Source organism: Chaetodon auriga, chromosome 13 (assembly GCF_051107435.1).
Source record: "Chaetodon auriga isolate fChaAug3 chromosome 13, fChaAug3.hap1, whole genome shotgun sequence".
NCBI lineage: Eukaryota > Metazoa > Chordata > Actinopteri > Chaetodontiformes > Chaetodontidae > Chaetodon > Chaetodon auriga.
Genome location: NC_135086.1, coordinates 12,262,403 through 12,287,847, shown reverse-complemented (window position 1 = coordinate 12,287,847; position 25,445 = coordinate 12,262,403). Strand labels below are relative to the sequence as shown.

Here is a 25,445-nt window from a genome sequence, read left to right as displayed (position 1 = left end):
TCCACAGGCCTCCTCAGTATCAGACTCTGGTGAAGTGGGGCACAGTGTTCACTCCTACACTGAAGAAAAAACATCCCTCTCATTTCTACTCTCGTCCAACAACACTAATCATAGTCAGAGCCTTTCCAGTGCTCAACGGGAGTCCGCTGTTATCGGTGCTCAAATGAGGTAGTAGTATCTGACAAGAATTTTTACATTCTATACATACTTAAAAAAACTGAGGCATTGTGAAGAAGGGCTAAAACAATAGCACTCAGATTACAGCCAATGTTGCTCTTAGGTTTGTTTTTCTGGTAGTATCTCTGATCAACAGTCGAGGCTTGTAAGGATAAGTTATTAACTCGATGACAAAGTCCTGATTTACAATAAAAAGCACTGTCGTTGAGCTACAGATGGATTAATGCCTCTACAGTGAAACCATAAAATGTCTCACATGGGTTTTACATGGGGTCAATTACATCAATGTCCTCTACAAGTCATGGAAACAGCTGGTACAGTCCAAGCAAAGGACAGATGGATGATGGATCACCCAGCGCACTTGTCCATACTATGATCAATCATTTTAACACTGCGGACACAGCTCTGGGACCACCATGCTTCAAAGTCACCATGCAGCCAGATCAGAGGTGGACAGGAGTTTTCGGCTGTCCCACATTCTCCGATTCCTCTCAACCTGAGAGCTTTCTCCAAGGCTCCACTGCCAATTTTTGACTTCGATCTGTTTACAATATGGATAAAGCAGCTCTGAGACAAAAGTGGAGTTTATTTCCAGGCAAAACTGCAATGTGGTCTGGAGTCCTAGGTTGCCATGGAGATGTGGTTTAACAACAGATTTGGGCTGCCATTAGCACAGATCATTAGGCAGAGCCTCTGCTGGGGCCAGGTGAGGTCATGAGAACACCAGTAACCCCTGGACAACAGCCCGTTCAGTTACGTTAAATGGAGGATGTGGCACAAAGGCTGTCCATCCAATCCTTCCAAAGAGCCTAATCTCATAAGCAAACAAGGACCAGGGCAAATCCTGCAGCTTTGCACCATCTTTGAAAATCTTTGTAAAAAGGTGCATCCGCGTGAGTTCAGCATCAATCATATTCGCCTCATTTGATGCACTTAAAGGATAGGTCAATGGGGACTTCTCTGTTAACCATTAGCAAGTACATGATATCCTGCTTTGTTATTTTCATGATTAATAAAGGAAGAAAAAGTTAATTAACCCCTCTGACACTAAACAAACCTATTGCACAGCTCCAACAGAATTAACCCAAATTTCTATCCAGCTTTAACCACTTTTCCTAGCCATCAGTAAGCTTTACCAAAGGGTTTTTCAAATAAAAAATTCTGTTTGAGTGCCACCTTTAAAATAAGATGTAAATATGAAGAGGGAGCACTCTACGTAAACTGCTCCTCTTTACAATAAGCATCCCCAGGTCCTTTGAGGCTGAGCACAAAGGAACTGAGGTCATTAGTTCAGCCTGTCGCAAACCCTCCTGAGCTAAGGACGGCAAGACATTCATCTGCAGGCACAATTACAAAAAAAAAAGAGTCTGTGTTCAGAAAGGCAGAACACAACAGTGCAGCGCAAAGCAGGATAGAGAGAAAGGGGCCCCCCAAGCCCAAGACTGAACAGAGGTCCCCACAGACACCCACACAGCCCTCTCTGAGACTCAGACACTGTGACAGCATGGGTTGGTGTCTGCATAGACAGACGTCGATAGATGAGAAAACACAACCGTCAAAACTGGAAAAATATCAGTCACTGAAGAGAAGTTGGGCAATAAACAGCCTGTACCTTGCACATCCTATGGGATGCATGAAAAGAGCCACTTCAAATGTTCATCTAGATCCCGGACAGAGGATGTTAAAGGTATGAAAGCAAAACGGAAAAGCAGACTGAAGGAATGCGTCTGCCCACGCAGGTCACGCTGTAATTAGAAAAACCAGCGGCCTGCTGACCTCTCCAGCCAATCAACTGCCATGACAGCCACTACCACCCCTTTAAAGAGCATCTAAAAACACCCTGGCATGTTCACTGATAAACTGATTTTCCTCCTCTTTGATGTAGGAAACTATTTGCCCATGGATGGGGGTTGGGCTGCGATCGGGGGGGGGGGGGGGGGGGGGCTATGACTGGTCTGTTGCTGTGCTGTAGATGACATCACCCCCTGCTTCCACTGAGTCCTCATGTATTTGTTTGGCTTCTTGTCCGTTGCTGAGCGCACACTTCCAAGGTCACAGGCCCCATCAACGGCGAGCGCATGAGAGCCAAACTGGGGTAATGGAGAGTGGTCACCGGCTGCCATGGCGGACAGTGTTGCCTCTGGGAACCATGGAAGCATTTCTCCAAAATCATCCCCGTCAGAAACCACTGTGCAGGAAGAGCAGTGCCAGATTTCACCATTAGCTGGTGTATTTTAGCTCCGCTGTATGTGTTGTTGGATGAATGTCCTCAAGCTAAGGACCATGGGGTGCAAAACCTCGTTCAGATTTATACATTTATCAGTACTGTAATGAGCTATAACAGTAGAACAGCTACAGTACTTTAGTCATAGAGTGCAGTGAGAGGGTGATCAGAAAGCATCCTCCATCGCCTTTCTTCTAAGAAGTCATGTGATGTGAAAGTTACATGTGGCCAGGGCCTAATGTTTGTCGTAAAAATGTCCGCAAAGGGAAAACAGCGGGACCGGCAGACCGGGTTCACTGCTTTCCCCGAGAGCCCTTATTTTGCTTTTCAGAAGGACAGACAGGGAGTGTCTAATGTGGATACACCTGAGGTTAGTGGGCGTACATGTGCACATTTGTGTGTTTGTGAGAGTGTATTTGTACGTGAATGTGTGTGTAAGTGAAAGATGTGGTTTGAGCTACACCCTGCTAATCGTTGCCTGCTGGCTGCACCGTGCTTTGATAGCCATGTAGGTCTGTGCGCTCAATGGTCTCCTTTGTAGATCAGGTGCATTCTTTTCTCCGCCGTTTTAAATCCCACCTCAGCTGTCTGGACATGGAAATCTAGACAAACACGACCCAGAGCAAAAATAGCAAACACGGGCCAAAAAGCCATTTCGCAAATGGCAGCGTAGTTTTCTTTAAATTAGGAGTTTTTAAGTGGAACTGATTGAAGGATCTGCTCGTCACAGAATATTTAGTCTTAAAGGCTCAAGTGAAAAACTAAAAGCTTTCCTGAGCTTCACGGCTCTATGATTTCTTTGTGTTTTCCAGAAGGAAAACCATGAGCTGATGGTGAAGGAGTCAGTGGTTCTGGTCTGAGCACTAGTTATTATGGTTAATCAAAGGATGTTAATAATGTATCTTGAGGTTGCTTGCCTCTCTCTCTGTCTCCGTCACTCTCCGTCTGTGTGTGTGTGTGCTGCATGTGTGTGGCATAACGTGAAGTCTGTCTTCCTGTGCTGCACAGGTCACATACTGTATGTAATCTGTGGTCTAGACATCCTGTGGTTGGCTGTGTGCATTGTGTTCGTCTGTCCATCTTGGTTCAGCTCTCACAGCTTTCAATTGTGCGCGAACAATTGTGTAAAAAGAGCAGTTTGTCCTTTTTAGTGAAGAAATTTCTGTGTGGTATCAAAACTGCTTCCTCTACTTTGTGTACCATTCAACAGTTTCACCCACAAAATACACTAATAGTACACCATGCATTCCTAATTCACCTGGAGCACACGCTTATCCTTAGCATAAAAGCAGTTTTCCTAGAAGTTTTCCACCCACAGCGGATGAAAACTCTGAGGGAGTTTTTCACTAAGTTCCCTTACAAGCCACAGGACAAGGAGGGAGCGTGTCTCAAAATGGCTGCGGTAGATATGGCTAGAGAGGAGGCTGCCACCCAGCTGTTCATGAAGAAGAACCAGGCTAAGAGAAGCAGCCTGACACTGGAACCTGTGGCCAGACTGAGCCGAGTTTGTTAATGTCTGAGGGGAGGGTCGGCCGCCATGTATATGTCAGTGAGAGAGTTCACTGTGATCACTTTTCCTCAGCGATAAACTGAACCAAACCAGCGAATCACAGACCCCTCTGACTGGAGCCAAAGGTTCTTAGAAAGGATCCTGCGTCGCACATATTAGCAACATGAAGCACATCCCTTGCCGGTTAGTTGACCATTACTTTTTTTCTGTAGCCAAAGTGGTTGGCAGGCATTAAAAAGACCAAAGGGTGAAGAAGATTGCAGGCTGAAGTAAGGCCTGTTGAGTGTTTTAGTGTCTAACTGATGCTGCTGTGGTTCACTCTGACTGGCATCTGAACAGAGATGAAGCATTTCTATTTCTGACAACAACAGACAGCTATACTATTCCTGGGCAATAAAGGTCTGTGGAATGAAGCGATGAAATACTTTTTTTTTCTTGAGACAAACTTTATGATCATATCTTTTTTTTTTTTATTTGTCCAGCAACCAATAAAAACAGCTTTTGTTCAGACAAACAACTGTCCATCAAACGCTCTTTTTTTTTCCTTTGAGCGAATAACTGCCCAACCACCTGTGGTTATTGTTTATCAAGGGAAGTCTTCCCATAACAGGAAAAAATTCCTCCAGTTAAACCCCTGAGGGCAGTTGAAAGAGAATGAATACAGACAACAGGGAAGGAATCTCTGCAATGTCAGCTGCAATATCGAACTGTATCCCCACAGACAGGGAATACACAGTACAGACGACGGAGGAGAGATTATAGAAATCAGTGAGGTCATCTCTGCACCGTCAGCTGCTGTCTTCAGCCTAATTAAACCACAATAAGCAGTAACTAAACAACAAGAACTGCTGCTTTAAATTTATTATTAGATGAATTAACACCTCACTGACAGGCTGCACAGAAACTAAGGAAGTGTTTACTGCAGGGCTTCTGAGTCCACCCCCCGAACGAAATTCAGCACAAAGGGTTAGCCGACGACCTATCAAATTTCAAAAACCCAAACCCAATCCTCCAAACAAAACAAAATCCTGCTTTGTAACCAATTTGCTGTTGTGTGACCCTTAGCAACAAATCACTGTTTCATGTCAAAACACCCGCGGAACTCACAGAAACTGCAGAGACAGCATGTACCAGTCACCACCACAGCTGAGGCAACAGAGTGCTTAATGGCCTCCCTCACACACACACACACACAGATGAACACACACATTTACGTTCGTGTATGGGAACATCCCCATTATCTTTCACTTCATCTCCATCCTGAAATCTAAATGAGGCTGCTCCAGACCGTGAAGTGCCTCTTTTAAAATGACTTAGCCGATTTCAAAATTCTGCTTGGAAGCAAACCGACAACACGTTATGTTCTCGTGTCTGCGTATCCTCAGCTGCCTCTCATTATATATTTTTTTTTTGGTCTGTGCAAAAAAACCACCCCCTGCTGTGGGAGACCTTGATGATGATAAGAGTACAGCAGTCACATGTTTAAACTTCAGTTGCAAGCCATTCGAAAATGACACAGTTATCATAAAGGCCATTGTTCATCCACATCCACATCATTATCGTTTGCCCCCACCCCTCAGGTTTTAATAACCTGCTATTGAGAAATCTGGAAAAATTAGTCTTATGTCATTGCTATCACCATGTCATAAAAGGAAAATTAGACAGATTCCCTCCCAGGACATTGAAAGTTAAAGCAGGGCAAGGTTGACCCTCCTTTGCCGGCAGGTCAACAACAGGGCTGCTGCCTCCCGTCCTGCCAGGTGCATGAGTGGCTTCTGTCTCTGTACTGTCAAACAAATTAGGAAAAGCACTGCCAACTGGTGATGGTTGTGTTTGTGTGTGCATGGCTTGAGCGTGTGTGTGTGTGTGTGTGTGTGTGTGTGTGTGTGTGTGTGTGTGTGTGTGTGTGTGTGAGAGAGTGTGTGGGGGGGGAATAAACAGCTGAAACTGTTATCATCCTCAAAGGGTGCACAGCAATGCAAACTAGTGTGATTAACACCACATCACCCACAACAGACAGACAACTGTCTGGCAGCTGCCTCAAGCAGCCAAGCTCATCGGGTTGGAGGGCCTTCAGTTGCAATAACCAACACACACACACACACACACACACACACACACACACACACACACACACACACATACATACATACAGTCACACCGGGCCATTAAAGCTGAGTCGAAAATGCTGTTTCACATCATGAAGAGACACTGTTTGAAAATGCTCCCAGGACAATAAGAAGCAGTATACTTTACTCAAGAAAGTGAGGTTATGGAAGTGAGTCAGCCAGCAGGCCGCTCTCACCAAAGAGAGAATTAAATCATGGTGGAAAAAATGCAAACTTGTCCTCACGTGTTTCAAGTCCACTAAAGGGAGCTGGCATGGCTTGATGCTTAGCTTCACTTCACTTGCACCAATAAAATGTCAACACAGAGAAACAGCCAAAAACTAAATCAAATTTAGCCCATATTCACTCCAATTCACTTCAAAAGGCTGGTAAGGAGACGCAGTTGTTGACATGTGACTTAATCATCAGCACCATGAACTGTTACAACCCTATCTGCCTGAATGGCCTGTCTGCATGCAACCTCACATAAATAAATAAAGGGAGCAGGAAAAAAGGTGGCTGAAAGGTGACGTTTGCGATTTTGGTTTGATCTCCTGAAGCTAGTCAAACAAAGTCACATCCAAGGGATCGCGTGTGTGTGTGCGCACGCAGAGAGGGATCACAGCGACGCATGGAGCATCTTCTGCCTGTAAGTACGACAGGCTGTGGCTTCAGAAAACTGTTGTTTGCATCAAGAGGAAAACAGGATGAAACAGGTTCCTTCATGACAAGACGCTGCACCAAAACAATTTCACCAACTTGGAACAAGCAATTTGTTTTTCACTGAACTACAAAGCAGACACTGCTGTGACTTCATAGGAAGTCATAGGTGAAACGTGCAGTAAAATCTGAGGGTCCTCAAAGAGAACAGCAATTAAAACACTGTTTGATTTCTTTACAATATAATCATCTTCTTGTGCCTCGGGGTCCCAAATCTATTAACTCCAGTGGGGCCTGCTTGCCATGTAACCTCTCTCAGAAAAGGTTGACATCAAAGGCAACAAGCCACAGCAAACTAGCGTCCCACTTCCAGATTGGCAGACCATAAAAAAAGAGTACTTAAAAGGGATTAAAAGGGCCAATTCCAAACAGATTCCTAACAGACTGAGTCTTGAAGAGGCAAGCGAGGAGGAGGAGGAGGAGGAGGAGGAGGAAGGATCTAGGAGGAGCACATGATGGAAAGACTAAATTAGCAAACTGTGTGTTTTTGCGGTCTTGGCAATGGGGAGATCCCAAAGGAGAGCTAATGACTGTAGTGGTATCTGGCATAGGGGCCAAGTTTCCTTGACTGCTTTAAAGTTGCCTCCAGTCCATAGCCACCATGTCATGAGCAACATATGCTGAGCGATCTTGCAATTATACAATTATCAAGGTCTTTCCTCCCACCGATTTCCATTATATGTTGCTGAGCAGATTTTAACCGAAACGTTGTCCTTCTGAAGGACGGAGAGTCGACACAGTCTGACTTATAATGAAGGACTGTGAGACACAATGAGGTTGACTAATAAACACGGTTTTCATTCATCAGCAAAAAAACAGTCTGCCAAGAACAAAACTATTAACCTCACCAAACAAACCTGTCTGCAAAAGATAAACCAATGCCAGCTCTCAGGTATAAAACAGTGACACGTTACCCCGAAGCTGAAATCTCAAACATGACACTGATGCTGAATCACCTAAATCAAACAAATCCTCGACCATAATCTAATTTGAAAATAGCAGAAAGATAGAAACGCATATGATGAAGTAGATGACAAAACTCCAGAGCACCAGACATTTAATTTCAAAATAACTTTGCTTCCCAAACCATTTGGGGGAAAAAAAAATTAAATCTTTATTCAAGCCTCGCACAAAGTGCAGTGAATATTTTATGTGCAATATGGTACTATCTTGTCTCAGGGACCATTAACTATACTGCAGTGTACCCAATTTGATTAACACAGCTTTCCTCATCAGGGCGTCTGTGTTACAAACCTCATTTCAGAACTCAGGAAGGACCTGAATTTACAAATACTCTTCAAGGACAACAGACTGGTAAACACAGAGGGGCGCGATATGTAATTTAACACGTTCACTGAAATTTGTGTTGACATACGGAAACATGTTTAATGAAAAAAGATCAAAGTATAAATGATCTACTGTGGCTGTTAATATGCGCGTATAACTCATCCAAATCATAATCAAGCTAACTTTTGGAATAACTCTTATTAATTACAGGCTATTAAAGGGGATCTGCCAACAATCTCATTAGGATTTCTGCACATTTCAATGAGTCCGTCCTTCAAAAACCTCTGAAAGCCTGAAAATGAAAAGATGTGAAGAAGAGATCTGCGCCCCATGCACGAACACCAGCTGGACAAAGTGACCACTGCTGGCTGTTGTATCTCTGTGACCTCTCATCTGTCTTAAGAGCCCTAAAAAACCGAGAGGAGAGGCCAGATTTTATTGTCCCAGCATGAGAAAGGGAGACAGAGCTACTTTGGCTTGATGAATGGGGTCCAACTGGGAGAGTAAGGCTGGGATAAAGGAGTTGTATCCCGCCATAAAACTCTGCTGCTCCCAGCCTTTACATACACAGAACCTCCTGTGTTAAGGTGTGTGTGGGAGGGTGTGTGTATGTCTGGGTAACAGGGAAGCTGTGTTATCACAGTGATTCATACTTGCGAGACAGGTGGCAGCAACTAGATAGAAAACAATACTGCGGAGGAGAGGTGACCGCTGTCTAAAAGCAGGTCAGACTCTTTCCCCTTTAATTTCAGCACTGACTGTTGAATGAAAACAATCAGATCAGACGAAGGCAGACAGAGCAGAGCAATGAGACATGTGTCTTCTGTGTACAGTGACTGTTTGAACCAGACTACCTGTTAAAACCAGTCCTGAGGTGGTAAATCAAGCCCAGGCTGGTAGATGCAGTATAAGCAAAAAGACAGATCACGGGGGGGGGGGGGGGGGGGGCACTCTATGAACAAGAGACGAGCCAACAATGTATTGCTGAGTGTGACTCATGTTTAGTCATGTTGGAAAATAATACAGATCTCCAAAGGCAAAGAAAACATCTGTTATGACACAATGGCCGGGTTGTCTCCGCAGTCAAAATTAAACCAAAGAAAGATGGAGAATTATAGACGTACCAGCGGTTTTAGGAATTTTGGATGACTTTTGAGACGCGCTGGGCTGGTGCTGGGCTGCAGACATGGCACACAGTGTGTGAGCCTACGCAGTTATAATTTGCTCCACACCATTCCTACACAGACTGTTAGGGGCCCTGCCGTCACACCAAGGGCCGTACTTGAAGTGTTGCATTCTGGGCCCACTGTTGTAACCAACTGCGGTGTAAAGCCACACGTTAACCAAAATGGCCAATAACTTTTTCATATATGCACTGTGCCAGATGCTTTAGTAAACCTCTGTTTGAGTTACGGTGACGGCGCTTACAATCATATATAAACAAAGCACTGGAGGAATTTTGTCTAAGCTCCACGCCACCGTTTAGTCACGCTACCTGCATATACACTACGCACTCCGCTGGCTTCAGTTATACAGCGACGCTTATTTGTTTTGAGAGAATAACTAACTTGACCTGTGATATTTTAATTTGTTCTCTGTGTGCAAACATCTCCTGCGGCACTTACTGTAGGTATTTACATACGTGTCAATCACGAAGAACCACACAGTGCTCTTCAAAGCAAACATTTCCAGACAGAGGTGGGAAGGCTAAATTATTGGCCATATATATATTCAGGCTATTGCTGCAACTGATGACTTAGATGACAGTGTGTTTGCAAAGTGCGCACTTAAGATTTATTATGTCTTCTGTCCTTTCATCTCCACTTTCTTTTTTAACTCACTTCAGCCTTCAAAACCCCCGAACCTTTACTAACGTGAGCGTCCATGAAAGACACTTCAGAAAGTTTCCATAGTCAGAAATGAGTTTATAAACACAAGTTTTTCTAGATCTACCTCTGAAATAGAGGGTCTGAGGCTTTGGGGTATTTGTTCTCTGAAACCTAGCTTCCTGTTTTTCTCCCTGATCTTCCACATACCTGAGTCCTTCTTGCTTCCCTTGCCCCCATCTCTGTTCTTCTTCAGCACTGCCTTGAACATGGCAACACTCTTGGAATCCTCTCTGTAGGGACCCTGGGGGGAAAATAAACCAAAAAAATTCAGTCACTCACAGCCACAAGACAACAGAAATGCATCTTTTAACCCTCATGCAAATCCATGAAAATTATCCAGGAACACAAAAGATTTATTTCTACTCATGGAACAAAACAGAACAGAACTTGCATATCAAAGTCTTTTTTTTTTAACCTAGAAAATAACCAAACACAAAATGCGTCCTCTGAAACCTAACATAGCAATGGTAAAAAAGTGAATATCCGCATTTCATAGTGCTTAGCTGGCACCGGCCGGGTAGTTTTTCCCACAGCACTCCCAATCCTGCAGGTCATCAGTGGGGGCCGCATGGAAAGAATGCTCCAATATTTAAACAGAAAAGGACAAGTTCTGCTATCTTGTTATGCAGGAAAACACTCTGTCGAATGCCCTGAATTCCACATGTAATTGATGCTATGCGGCTGAACTTGGGTGTTTGCAACCGCTCTCCATGGTTGTTCCCAAGCTGGTGTGCATTTTGAATCCTCAGAGTTAAACGGTAGAAAATGAACTCAAGGTCCAGCCTGGGGTTGCCTTGATGTGCTTGTTTACTTTGGAGTTATTTAAGTCTTGTGTAGTTGGACAATGGTAAAAACATAGTTAACTAAACACAGAGGCAGCTACGACAGATAATTGTGTGGGATATTTGGTTTCTAACCCTCTAAATACATTTTATGCTGCTACAGGGTACCCTACTGTATTAATAGCAGCAGAGCAATCTTTCCAATGAAGAGAACAGAATAGCTTCAACCAAATAAGGGTATGCCTTCTGCAAACAAAACATACAGTCCCTGCACTGAGTTCTCAAACCCAGAAGCTGGGCTTTAAATATCTAGGTCCTCTTACTGCTGCTGTGAGAGAGGCTATCGATCTGCCCTTTTCATCCTTGATGGTGTCAGATGAAACACTGTGAAGCAGCGCCTCCACTGAATCAGTTATGGGAGATGGAGGTGTAGGGGGCAATTCCCTGATGAGCCTCTGCACATCGCAACTCAGCCTTGACTGGTCAAAAAGTGTTTCATGGAGATTTACGAAAGCAAGCCAAATGCCAAATCAAGATTATGAATGCAGTTTCAAGGTAGCACGTGACTGCTGCATTTGGGTTTCACTCGAAAGAGCCCAGGGAAAACACACACACAAAGCAAGGTCATCGTATTATCCAAGCCTACTATATATTTTTGCCCCATACCTTCTGCAACTGATGAATTCAGTTATTTTAAAGTTGCCAAACACTCATTTAGTATTCCCCTAACATCCACTTCGAGAAGCTACACAATATAATGCAAGGTCTAGGAAAAAAGAAAAAAGAAATAGCAAACTTAGGCGTTCAGAGCATCAGATCACAAAGGTCACGTGCTTTGAGTGTAACATGACCCTGACTTCTTCTTCCAGCAGCCATTTGTCACTCAAATAAAAACCACCCAAAAAGTCAAGTGCCTTGCCAAGTAACGTCTGAACTTGGCATGTAAGGCTTGCAAGGAAAAAGATGCTTAGGGTCCACTCAGGTGATATAAACCGAACACTGCAATGTGAGTCCAAGTCAAAACATATTGACAGACAGTTCACAAATGTCCCATCTGTGGATTTCTCCAAGTCATGTGCGATGATTCTTCTACAATTTGCTACTACTGTTAACTTGCGGCTGTGACTACAATGACCTGAAGGCCGTCCAACAATTTGTGCGGCCGAACTGCTCGAGATTCATCCTTTTCTATGAGTCACCATTTCCTCTAACCCTTGTTCTTGCCAAGGATGAAATTTCCCACTGACTGACCCAGTTTGTCTCTCCACCATATAAGCTAGGTGAAAAGTGTCTTATAACAAGCCTTTAAACTTCAACACTACTTTCCCTCCATGTCTTTTATACTCATAATAACCAGCTTAACATCAGGGGCCATCGAGGGCCAGCAGTAGCCGTTACTCTAAATCAAACTTAGCATGTTCTCAGACTGCTGCCAAAAAAATCACAGTATTACTACAACTCTGAAGTGGTCGTTTAATGATGCTCGCAAGTCACAGTGAGGTGAGATATGACTTGAAATTCCTCAAAACAAAAAGCAAACAGAATTCTACCAACTAGAAGTAATACAAACAATGACATCACAAGCAGATCTGAGGACTGTGTCGGGCAGTATCTGTATAGAATACTCTCGTTTAGTAGAGTATAGTGAAGTACATTAGCCTAGTCCATGAAACTGCTGACTGCTGTGTGGGAGCCGGCTGCGCATCCCCGCAGTCACAATAAACATCACCCAGGTTAACCCAGAGGAAATGAGAAACGCCCTCTTGAATCTCCAAAAGCCAACATGACGAATTCCTTCCATCGCCCCCTCCCCATCCCAGCCACCTGACCGGACACACACAGTCAGTGCCTACTGAGAGAGCCACCTCTTCAGCCATCATCCACCGTCATCACTTTTTATCCAGTGGTATGCCTCCATTAGCCATTTTTATTCAGGGTGGAGGAATTACGCCCTGAACACTATTTGAATGAAAGCCAAATGCATCATCAATGGCACTGATTTAACGCTGGCATAGTGATCATAACATATATTGCAAACAAACCAAGAGTGTCTTGGTTCCTGTGAGCCACAATGTAGATCCAGTGCTACATACTATGACAATGACTATATATTTTTCCAAACATAATCAAATAACTGTAGCACTGGATTGCAATAGGCACAGAGGATTATGGATCAAGATAATGTTATTATTATACTGACTCCAACAGTGTCTGATAGAGATGCAACAACATTTTAATGAGATGTGACCTGATTACAAGGGAGAAGGTACAATGAGTAATATGTTTGTAACTGTTTGCTCAAATTAGCCATAAAATATGATGGGATTTTGTCAGAATGGCTCTGTGTATGTGTTGCGAAATATCTAAACTCCCAGGTCCCCTGAACTACTCACTGTGTGCTTTGTAGCTTTGTCTCTCCAAAAACATAGTGAACACATAGTGGGAAGCATTCAAACCATATAAAAAATACAACTGACTTAAGGGTAATACACCTCTGTAGCAGCTAACACTGTCCTCATAAGAGAGCAAGCTGGTGTTTGTTTATGATGCAACATAGTCAATTTGATGCTGCTGACATTTTACTAACATTTTACACATATCAATTGTAGCTATACCATGAAATGACAGATTGCATGATAGTGGGTATCAGTTACATCTGCCTATATGCTAGAAATCCTCAACAAAATGTAACATGACGCACTGATGCACTGTAGAGACAAGTCATCTGTATACATGAATACATTATTTGAAACAGGCATGAGAAGAATATGTGTTGATGTTGTCTGGGCTGTTTTTAATGGATCTTACAACAGCAAAGGCACCACAATCAACATCAAATGCAGCCACACTCAAGCTGTAGCGGGTTCATAAAGGTAACCTTGGTAAGAAAGTCTCCCCAGAGAGGAGACGAATGGACTGCATGGTATGCAGTGCAGCGAGACAGGCATCAAGATTCCTGAAGCCCTCAAAGTCAGGTCCATCCCAGTGCTCTTAAGCTGTGTTTGGATATCAGCCTCAAAGCGTGGCCCCTTAAAAGGGGCCTCTCAATATTAAAACAGAGCAGCGAAATCCCACAGTGGCTCGAGGGTCTTTGTGGACACACACACTGGCTGAATAAACAAAATACACTCGATATTCACGCTTGCTCTGTGCAAGATACCCCAAGAGCAAGCAGAAGCCCCAGAACAGAAGAGTATTGTGCTGATGGCACTGCCTCTTCGTTTATGTCAAGAGACCAACGGCCGATCATCAAAAGTCCTTAACGGTCTTCAAAACGCTCCAAGCAACTTGAAGGAATACACACCCAAGACCTTTTCAGTGTATCTGGGCAATAACATGAAGCATTAAGGATGCTTCCCCACTGCTGGCATTTTCAACCAGGCATATGTCAGCTCTGTGGCCTTCAGATGTGGGCTGTCCGTTACCTTGGAACAGCTCGAGGCAACAATAACCAGGGCTCCAGTCTATGGTACAATGCAGAGACGGTTTCCTTTCAGAGGAGAGAAATTGGAAACCAGGGTGGTTAAGGGGTTCCTCAGGTTATCAACATGTATGTTTTTCCAGGTCATTCCTGACTTGATAGAGGTCAAATTTATACAAGGTGTGAGGAAGAAAAGATCCTCACCTGCACAATGCTGATGTGACATGTGGTTAATGGGGCCATCTAGCTATACCACAGTCATCTGAGAGGAGCGCTATATATAGAACGGAAACAGGATTGTTTGACCCAATTGCCTCTGGCAGGGAAGCATTTCACATACATTGGCAGTTGGTGAGTTAGAACATGCTTTGTCCTCTGTTAGGTAGCAGACAATAGAGATAGCACCCTTAAGCTCAGATCAACTTCACCGCTCTTCCAGGATTGCAGCAAACTGCTATTTTCCACCCTATGCGTTCATCTCTTGCCTGTCAAAACACCCTGCCAACTCTGTTTATCAACTGAATCTCCATGAACGATCTCTCTCAGATTTCCACACCGCTGCCATAGCAGCAACATGGACACTCTCACCACGGGCTGACCTTCAGCTTGGTTTATTCAAAACCGCCTAGACGAGATCAGATATTTTGAACTCATCCTGTGAACTCCACAATTATCTATTCTTTTGTTGCCCACTCACTGAGAGCAGGAAACAGGCTCAGCCTAGATGGTGAGTTCAAGTGGTCCATAAACAATGGGAAGTCAGCTAACAAACCCTTGAAGGAGGAAGTGTAGGGAGTAGGTATGGAGGACAACGCAGTCTCAGTGTCAGCCATTGTAAACAAAGGTTGTTATTCACACTAACATGAGTGGAAGGGAAATAACAAAAGAACACACATTTTTATGTAACTAGTCTACCGCTTTGACTCAAGTGTTTCCTGCAGAGCAAGAAGCAGGCCTACACCTTAGAATGAGCAAAAAAGGGAAATATCTTAGAGCACTAATGATTAACCTTGAAGAATAAAAGCAATGTTTAGCTTGTTAATATAATACTACAACCAGCTTGTGTCATTTGACAAGCATGCAACCCAGCAGCGGCTCATACAGACATGTTTTACTTTTGTGACAAAATGACTTTAATCCAAAAGTTTAAGCTTTAAAACACTTTCAACTTAAACACAAAACCTCTGGGTATGATGTCATTGTGTCATCAACTTGCAAAAAATCTCCAAATCAGCATATAGTGTATGTTGGTAGTCAAGACTGCACGAGAATATGCATTTCACACTGTGTTTTAGAAGTCAAATAAAGGCAGTCGGTACAGTGTTCAGAGCCATTGTTTCATTATTTTAAAGAAATCCTTGAATGACAATTAGCAGTATTTGTAAGCAACAGAAGACGAATGGCAAACGGCGCCTTGATGCTTGAGTTTTAAAAGTAATATGAGACAGATGACTGGTCTCCAAGGGGCAAATAATTGGAGTTAAACTGTCAAAAATCTTGAAAACACATACCACACACTAACCGCCTCAACAAAGAGGAACACCTCTTTGTTGAGGCAGTTGAACACTAACTTTAATGTGTAAACCAACCAGCGCTCTCTGGCTGCCATTTGCATGAAAAGCCTGAACAGTCTGAATGAATGCACAGGTTGCAGCAGCCTCAAGGTTTGTGCTTGGCCATTCCACAACACTCAGCACTGCAAACTCCTTCCAGAGCCACCAGGACCTAAAGGAAGTGCTACCTTGGGAGCAGGAACTAAAGCCCAAGAAGCAAATCTGGAACATGGTCCCTGCAGTTGAAATGCAGGTCAAGTTCCTGAAAAGGTTATTAGGTTCCTAAAATGCCACAGGAAAAGTTCTGGCTTTAATGGTTTCTTCTATGGGAGCTTTCTGTGAAATAGACTGTGAGAGAGGGAAACTATCAGTGGGATTGAGTTCTGGGTAAAACAAAACTCTACTATGGGCAAAACATGTGGTCATATTCATAACACATGATCATGTATCTGAGAGAATATAAGAGAACTCAGGGGAGAATTCTTCCAAACTAAATGGTGAGAACATGCTGATATTCACTTTAAGACATCTGTAATTATTTACTTCTACTTAACAGGAAATGATATTGTCCCATCACAGACACAGGCAGATTCAAAGTTGTAGCTTGAGGCAGAGCCAGCGAGTTCCTTAATAAGGAGAACAAGCCACACAGCTCAGCGTGAAATTAAAAAGGATAACATGTCTGATCTACTCATTAGACCGCCATGGGAAATGCACCGTCATTTTGGAAAGACTGATTTGCCCTATGAGGCCACTTGTCCTTGATCATTTCTAATATGACTGATGAATAAATCAAGACACACACCTACATGCTGGCTGAGAAGTGATGCTGACAAAACTTGTGTCTTTTTATATCCCAGCAGTGTTGCTCTAGAAGTGCAGAGGCATGTTTTACAGGGAAATCGTTCTCTTAATTACAGCCTGAGCTCTGGAAACTGAATAAACCTGAAACTACAAAGTAGGAGTAAGACATGACATTGCAAGGCTAACTAGGCTAAGCATAAGCGAACATATAACCTACATTCATTTAGCTTGATAGATCAGAGTGCACCATGGATTTATGGATGAGTTAACATGTGCAGTGGGTCTGTCTTCTTAGCTTTCACAAACCAGTTTCTCCACTCTGAACTTTTCCTTTTCTGTAAAATTTGTTAGAAGTCCTTCCACAACAATTACAAACCCCTTACATTACACCAGCAATGGATCTAAATGCATGCTGGGTAGCAGCAATCATCTCATCAGAGTTACGGTCATTAACTCCTGCTATCACTGCTGATTTAACTTTATCACTCTATTACACTGATTTGCTGTAGCAATCAAGTGTTAATGAACATCTGGGGGTAAAAAATAAATAAAAGCTGAACCATTGTTGCTTACGCTCACTTTCCCTCCCAGGAGGCCTGGTATTTGATTAAGGGTAAAACATTAACAAGTAGTGTTTAAAGTCTACAGGAAGTTCCTGCAAAGAGATTCTCCTCATGCTAAGGTTTGTCGGTCAGAGGGTCACACGTGAATCAGCATCTTATCAAGGTAAAGGAGAGTATTATAGGATTACAGGATTCCCAAAATATAGTAGGCTAGAGTCCACTGACTTTTATGCCTGGTGAGCCAGTGCACATTCATCAGGGAGGAGGCGAGGACAACTAGCCTTAAATATACACACCTCATACAGGTGCAGTTATCAAAATGGGACAAGCCTCTATTTTGAATTTTATGTGCACTGGCCTTTATAGAGCCGTATCCGACTCTGTGAGTCTGTGAAACTAGCAAATCAAAAAAAGGTTTGTTTCACTAATCCATTGCCATGACAGGGTGACATGGAGATGGGTCCAACAGTCTTACACCCAGTGTCCACACTCATAGATTCAAATTTTCCTGGGAGTATGGAGACGTCACTAACCAGAGCTACTTGTTGTCTGTCTTACGATGGCATTATGGTGACTAATAAATGCATTGATTTGGTCTGACAGCATCAGTTTGCTTACAGATGGGGGAAAAAACAAACACTGTGATTCTTTAAACTATTTATGAAATGGAATGACGAATGGAGACGTTACACTCTCCTTTACTCTGTCCATTTACTGTCGCTCTGTGAGAGTCCAGAGCTTCGAGAGGACATTTTAACTGGGCTTCCCCACCTAAGGCCCATCTTCAGTGTCCATTATATTGAATCTTTTTTTAAGTCTGTTGTTTGTTCTTCTGTGTGAAACTTTCATGCATGCTGTCTTGCATGCTGTCTTTTCTGAAAGAGATTAACTGAATCTCACTGGGAATAAACAACTAATAAATAAAAATGAGTATACAGGAGATATTATACAGTCTCTGTAGTAAATCGGCTTATGAAATCTATCCAGGTAGTTTGTTTGTGTGTGTTTGCTGTGAAGGAAAAGAGCTGCACTTGTTGTCAAAGCTACAATAATCATGAGGCGGTGGAAAGAACAGTAATTCTGCTTTTCGTTTCATTTGTATAAGCACCTTGTCACAAATACTTCATTTCACACATTTTGTATGTCTGAGGCGCTCTACATCCACATCTCTGCCTGTCTCTGGGGCTTTCAAAAAGGCTTAACAAAAATGTAAATCAGTAACAGCTGTTACTTAGAAGCACTTCCACACACACACGTGCTGTAGACACATATATGCAGGCAAGTATGCTCACATATGCACGTGCAGAGACCATGAAAACACATGCCTGCTCGCTCGCTCACCTGGACTTTCAACTCATGGTACAGAAAATAGCCTAGTTTTGATGTCATAAGCTAAGAATTGGTATATAATTCAGCAGAAAGGGTCATACTAGCACAAAGCTAACGTCGTCACTGAAGCACAAAGATAACTCAATATGCAATGCTGTCATTCTGTAACGTTTTAATAGATGACCTGAGGGAAAAAGTGGCAATTAAACGGTAAGGCAAGCGTTTCGATACAGAAGCTGTCACGAGTCTTTAAGAAACGTGAGCTAATTTAATTACATAATGCCACTTTGCCAGTAGGCTTGTCTATGATCCTTCATCGCAACACTGAGAATGAAACATGATTCCTTTGCCTGATGGTAAATATCTTGGCATTTCAGAATGTAGGGGCTTTGGGGAGTTTGTTGGGGGGGGGGGGCATGGCATGAAACACAAAACAGTGCATAACAACCTCTGGTCTGTTCAGGTTGCAGGAGCTCTGGGGCCAACTGCTTCTGCAATTACACCTTTATCTCGCAACATGCCCTGAAACTGCCTCAAAGACTGTGACAGGAAAAAATGCCTTGGCCACACGATATAAATCACTTACACATAAATAACACAGGACATTTCTTCCTTGACAGTTCCCATGATAAGCACACAGATAATAGTACCTTATCTACTGTCACAGAAACCAAGACCAAACAGGGTTTTGAAAGACAGCTTTCGCACCAGTCCAACTAAACCAAACCACACAGGAAAATGCACCATTTGAAACGTACCATATAAGTTAGGTGTAAGAGCCCCCGTAAGCACGTGAAAGGACATTATATTGGGGCTTAAATTTGTGGTCAGGTTTGGTTTTTGGTTTCCAGTGTCCTGGAATTAAACATCCACAAAATCCCACCACACAACACTCAGGATTCATTCAATAACAACTGTGGTTAAACAGCATGCGGACAGTCCTGAACCCAACTAATCTCTAAAAATCTTGCTCTTCTATTGGACCAATGTGCCTCTGCAATGAGCAACCCCTTTCAAACATACAAAATCATCATCATCATCGTCATCATCATCATCAACGAGGGCGATTTGGTATGCTGTCTGTCAGGTCACTGGCTCCAGTAACTTTCCCTCCTCAGCCATAACAATGCAACTCTGATGCCAGCATCTGTTAGTGGCCAACTGGCCGGGGACCATGGGAACCAGGCTCTGCAGAGGCTGGGAGGCAAACTCTTGTGGCACTTTGAATAAGATGAGGGCTCTGTAGTGCAAACATCTCATAACCCTGCAGTTGGGAGACAATTGGGGTAGCTCAAGCCTCTGCAAAAGGCATGCAAATCCACCGTAATGGTTCCATAATAGGCATAAAATTGCCTGAAATTATGTTGGAAAGTTAATATGAACTATCTCCAGGTTAACTGGCAGTCAGCATGATTGTCAGCAACAAAGCCTGTTCCACCTGTTGAGTCAAAATGGAAAAATCATCACTGTATATACAGTGGAATTACCCTTGGAGCTAGATTGAGACAAGCAGCACAGGAAATAGCAAACGTTGTGGCAGGTTCTGCCAAGGTAGAACCAAGAGGTTATGAGGTTAAGACGACTTCAGAAGACTTGTTCAGAGGACGCCTCGAATCGAAGAGTTCATGTGCTCACACTGATCAAAGCTGCATCCTGACATGAACAAGCAACTTCTCAGAGGGCGAACACGGAGCTTTGATTTTCAAAGCACCTGGCTGCTTCATAAGGGGATTCCTCCATTGAAAAAAATGCTGAAAACAGCAAAAGTCACACACAGCCAGTGGTCAAACTTCACTGACTCAATCTATGTGGGCACACTAGATTACAGTCCTTTAGCCTTAAGCCTACTACTATATCTGGGTTGGGTTCTGGTTTGAAAACCACCGCATCCAATCACAAAATACAGACTAACATTAGCATCAAACAAGACCACACAGTTTCAAGAAAAGTAATGAGGCTTTTTGTAAAACATCTGCATCCTGGTGAGCAGGATGTTCCTCCACAATAAGTCTTACCTATCTTCAAAAGTTCTTGGATGTCTGTTTATCTGCATAAAAGCAAACACATGCACTAACGAGCAATGTAGGCTCTTCTGCCTGAGTGACATCCTGTAAACAGGCAACTCTTCAAAGGCTGCAAGTAATCGTTATTCATTCATCTATTGATTACTTTAAAACTATTTTTAACCAAGCGTTCAGTCTGTAAATTAACAAAAACATAGTCAAAACAAACGTCCGTCACAGTGTCCCAGAGCAGAGTGTGTTCTGTCCGTCCACCAGTCTAAAACCCAAAGATACTACATTTGCAATCTAGGGGTGCAACTCACAATTAGTTTGATTGTTGATTATCATCTCGATTAATCGAGGAGCTGTTTGGTCGATAAAATGTCCGAAAATGGTCAGTGTTTCTCAAAGCCCAGGGTGACATCCTCAAATTACTTGTTTTGACCACAAACCACAAATATTCAATTTACTGTCACAGAGGAATAACGAATCAGAGAATTTTTAAACTTTTTTCTTTAATGACTCAAACCAGTTGATCATTTATCAAAATGATTGGCGATTAATTGATTAAACGCTGCAGCTTTACTGCAATCATATAAAATTAGCAAATCCTCACATCTGAGGATCTGAAACCAGAGAATTTTGCACAATTTAACTAACAATTAATAAATCCTAAATATGTATGGGCTATTATTGCTAACTGAATATCTTTGGGGTAGCTGGTTAGACAAAATTTACAACTTTAAGATAAGAAGTTTTATTTCAAGGAAAAAACTTTATATGTTTTAGTGCTATTCCACTAGATCAATCTTCAGTGTTATTAGTCACCAGCAAAATCGAATCGATTAATTGAGTAATTGAGCGATGAACTCTTCCACAGTGCCCAAAACAAGTGAACTAAAAGTGAAACGGTGAACCTTCAGGATTGTCAGTGGATAACAACCCGTTTCAGTGTGTTGCATTAGCTCCCGTTCACACCGAACCAAACGGAAACGTTACCTGGACGAGCGCTACGATCAAACCCGGATAACCGAGCTTCGTGTTCGGCTAACCGAGCTTCGTGTCCGGCTAAGCTAGCTGGACTTACGGTTACACTCACCGCGGCGACCCAGAAAACACCTCGGCCACAGGGGGATGAAGGACAGGGAATAAGTCTAAATAAAACACACCGCTGTCACTCCCGCTGCTTTGACGGCCGGCTCAATGGGCATGTCCCGACATTCCTCCCCACAAACTGCCCTACAAACTCTGGAGAAACTTCTCCCGACTTTTCCGTACCGGTGCACCGACACCCCCCGGCTAACTGCGCCGACACAGCCCACTTCGGGAGCGTTTTCAAAGTCTTACCTGATAAATGTCATGGATGTGAAAGTACCAAAAAACTAAAAGTTTTCCAGGTCTTCCAGCGTATCTCCACTCGAACTCAATCCACACTTGATCCACCAAGGTAGGTCGGCTCCGGGACGCTGGGCTCCTCCTCCTCCTCCCCGCATGAGGTCATCTGTGAAGGGAGGCACATCAACAGAGGGCAGGGAACCAAGACAAACTACCCCTCCTTCCTCCTTCCTCCTCCTCCTCCTCCTCTTCCTCATTTCTCCCTGCATGCCTCATGGACGTGACAGGATGCAAGAGATGCAAGATACATGTGTTAGGACAACTGTAAGCTGCAGGCTGTAATTTAAAGGGTTGATCAGGGATCTGGTCTCTAAAACTGTATAATTGCTTTGATTATCCATGTTTTATTTATTCGAGCAGCTGTTCAGTTATGATTTCTGCAGGTTTCACTGAAATGGAGCGGCTCGTTCAGGGAATTTCCTGCCAATAAACTTAACACAACTGACTAAAGGCTAACTAAAATACCTGCCACAGAGCTTCTTTTTCTCCATTTTTCCTGTAATAAGTGCACGATTAGATTAAAAACTGCCTAAGAAATTATTATGAAATTAAAAGCTCATTAAATGAAAGGGTGTAATGCTGCTAAAAGTGAAAACAACCCATGAGAGGCAGTTGAACGCTGGTGGTTGGAGCTTGTGCTGGTTATTTTGTCATTTGTGATTATTTTATGTGCCAAATTAAAAGTCTAAATGTTGTTTCAAAGCCCTCATCAGACTGCCAGGAATACATTTACTGTTGAAAATCACTGAATCCTTTATTTTATCTAATCATGTATTTTTGTTGTTGACCCAGAAGTAGTCAAATTTAAATATACTGAGCCAGAAAATACTGGAATCAGCTTAAAAGGTGTCCCAACTTTTCTTTAACAGGCCACCAGTAAGCATCTCTTTATTATAATATTAAACATTTTACACTGAAGTTGAAAACTACCTGAATACAGGGATAAAACAACAAGGTACATTTACACAATTATTGCACTCATAACTCAGGCAAGCCTGTTTCCATTGTGGGCAATTTCATACTCATTGGCTTCATGTCAGAAATCAATCAGCAACTATTTCAATAATTGGTATAATCGTTTGAGTCACTTGTCAGACAATATTGTCAAACATTTTCTGATTCCAGCTTCTAAATTGTCAGGATTTGCTGCTCTCTTTCTTTTTTGTACCACTAGAAAATAAATATCTTTGGGTTTTGGACAAAATTTCTGCCAATTTTATAGACTAAACCACATATCAAACAAAATAGCAGATAATTCATATCTGCACCCCTGATTCAGATCAAAATAGATCTTACATGGTAAGTTTTATATTAATCTTAAACCTATAGTTATTGGTACTCTGCAGATTAAGATTTTGCACACGAGATATAAAGAAGCTCATAAAACACGATGCATCCCTACATTAAATCATTCGAGAGCATATAAAGTAACATGGCACCACCTGGAAAGGCTACAACATTAAAATGGTGCTTTGCATCAAAGATTTATCACTCTGAGGTTTTATAACAAGCACTTATACTATTAACACATTTTGCTGTCAGTGCATATGTACTTTTACATATTGAAAGACTTGTAATGGAGTATTTAATTATTATTTTTTTATGTAAATAAAGAATCTGAGCACTTTTCTACCACTGCCTAACACACGTGTAACTCATATAAAATTAGATTTAAGTAGCCTTTTGATGCACAAATAAAAAATTACCAGTTGTCCCACTATTAGCAATCTCAGCAGGTAAACTGTGAAAAGTCCTGCTTACTGATTAGAGAAGGAGTCCTCCATCAGAAGAGGTTGAAACATGAGTCAAAGCTTTTATGTAAATTTAGCCTGACTGACTGAAGTTTGTGTTAGTGGCTGGCAAAAGCAGGATGTCATTCAGCAGCTTAATGCTGAATCTGAGTCTACTGAAGGCATCTTGACTGCAGCATATAGTTTCATTTAAATGTAAATTCTGTGGAGAGGCAAAAATGTTCCCGACGTGCAGGCATACAAAACACTATCTCATGGCCTTAAAATCAAGCAAAAACTTCAATGGTGCAAATTAATAAATAAGCTGCTGCATTATTGTAATGAAATATGTTGCAAGGCTTTCTGGACTGGTCTTGTTCCGGCCAGTGAAGCTCACAGGACACCTTAGTCTAGGGTGACCTCATGAGGTAACAATATTTTACACAGCTTGCTTCATGTGCAAAGTTTGATACATGTTCAACGGAAGTGTAGCATCATAAAATCATTTTGTTTCATTGTAATTCTCAATTGTTTGTTGCCTAAGATGCAATATGAGAGCATAATTACCCCACAGTACCCCTGCATGCTTAAAAGTATACTGTTGTGATAGGAGAACATTTTTGGGCTGCAAACCGCATCCCAGTCCTCTGTGTGAGGCGGTGTTATACAGTCGGTGTGTGCAATGTTTTCTCAGCAGTGTGGTGAGCTCCGCGGGGTCAGCGAGGCCCCTCATATGGCTGGGAATGGGCAGGCACTGGCAGTGAAATGCACCATGTCTGCAAGTCAGAGGACCACCAACTGCTCCACTCCTCAAACAGAGCTGAGGAGGGCTCTGAACTTCACACACAGATGGTATCAAAGGCGTGCGCGAACAGCATGATGAGCATCACAGAGAATATAAGGTCGGCACATTGTGTCGACAAGACTATCATCAAGTACTTTCTCGGCGTACCAACGAGCAGATATTGTTTGTTGACTCTTCTGATGCAAACAAATAGGCTCATGTATGAACACACACGCAGGAAAGGGGGCAAACACACATGCATGTTCACACAGAGGGGAAAGAGTTGCCTTTGTGTTTCTGCTCTAGCAGGGATGTTGTTTTTTTGTTTTTTTTTATTGAAACTGATAACTTACACACAAAGGCACATTCTGCAGTTTGCAAAGGAGGAAGGAAGCAGATCAGGAAGGAAACAGGTGATCTTCAGTGGTGCATGTGAAAATACAAAAAAACGGGATCCAGTGAGTTTTGTTAATGTTAAATGGTGCAGATAACCAGAAACCAAGACACTCCATCCTCACATGAAATAGTATTTTGTAATAGTAGATTTATACTTTTTCAGCATGTACAAGGCCCATATTTTTACTTTAGAGACGCCCTCTCTGGGTTATGTACTAGGCCCCAAGAGTTGGATAGATTGCCACCTACTGCTGGTATATAATTCAGACTGATAACATGTTTGTCAGACAGTGATGAAGACCTCCAGTCAATATGCATTGGTTGCTTTTTTTGTCTGTATACTCAAAGACAGAGAGATAGATTTGCCCACTTTACAGTGTGATGACATGTAAATGTAAATGCAGTAGACTGGGGATGATGTTTCTCTTATTGCATTTTAATAGTGGGTTTTTGTTTTTGTTTTTGTTTTTGTTTTTTGTATTTATTGGAGAAGGTTAAGTCTTTGAAAGTGAAATGTTGAACAGCTTTTCCATTTTCATTTTAATATGGTCATTGAACACCTGTATGAGTGTGTGAAAAGGAAAAAGCACATTGGATTATTGCATTTTCATTTTTACCCAAATACACACACACAAATGGACAATTAAGAGCTAATGTGGAATTACATTTTCAAATTTGCATTATCATTTTTAAATAGTTCCTTGTGGGCTTCCATAGTACCGCATGCCTTGGTTTTTGAATGTCTGTGTCATTTAATATCAAGCAAGACT

General features: G+C 42.4%; 1 protein-coding gene across 1 annotated transcript in view; it reads right to left on the bottom strand.

Annotated features, from left to right (window-relative positions):
* Window positions 1-21,838, bottom strand: part of tanc1b (tetratricopeptide repeat, ankyrin repeat and coiled-coil containing 1b) — a 97,452-nt gene extending 75,614 nt beyond the window's left edge. Inside the window, exons 1-2 of the mRNA XM_076746773.1 lie at window positions 21,718-21,838; window positions 10,063-10,156 (exon numbers count right to left, since the gene is read on the bottom strand). Coding sequence (XP_076602888.1) covers window positions 10,063-10,123 — 61 coding nt within the window. The 5' untranslated portion in view covers window positions 10,124-10,156; window positions 21,718-21,838. The remainder of the gene's footprint in view (window positions 1-10,062; window positions 10,157-21,717) is intronic.
* Between the last annotated feature and the right edge of the window lie 3,607 nt (window positions 21,839-25,445).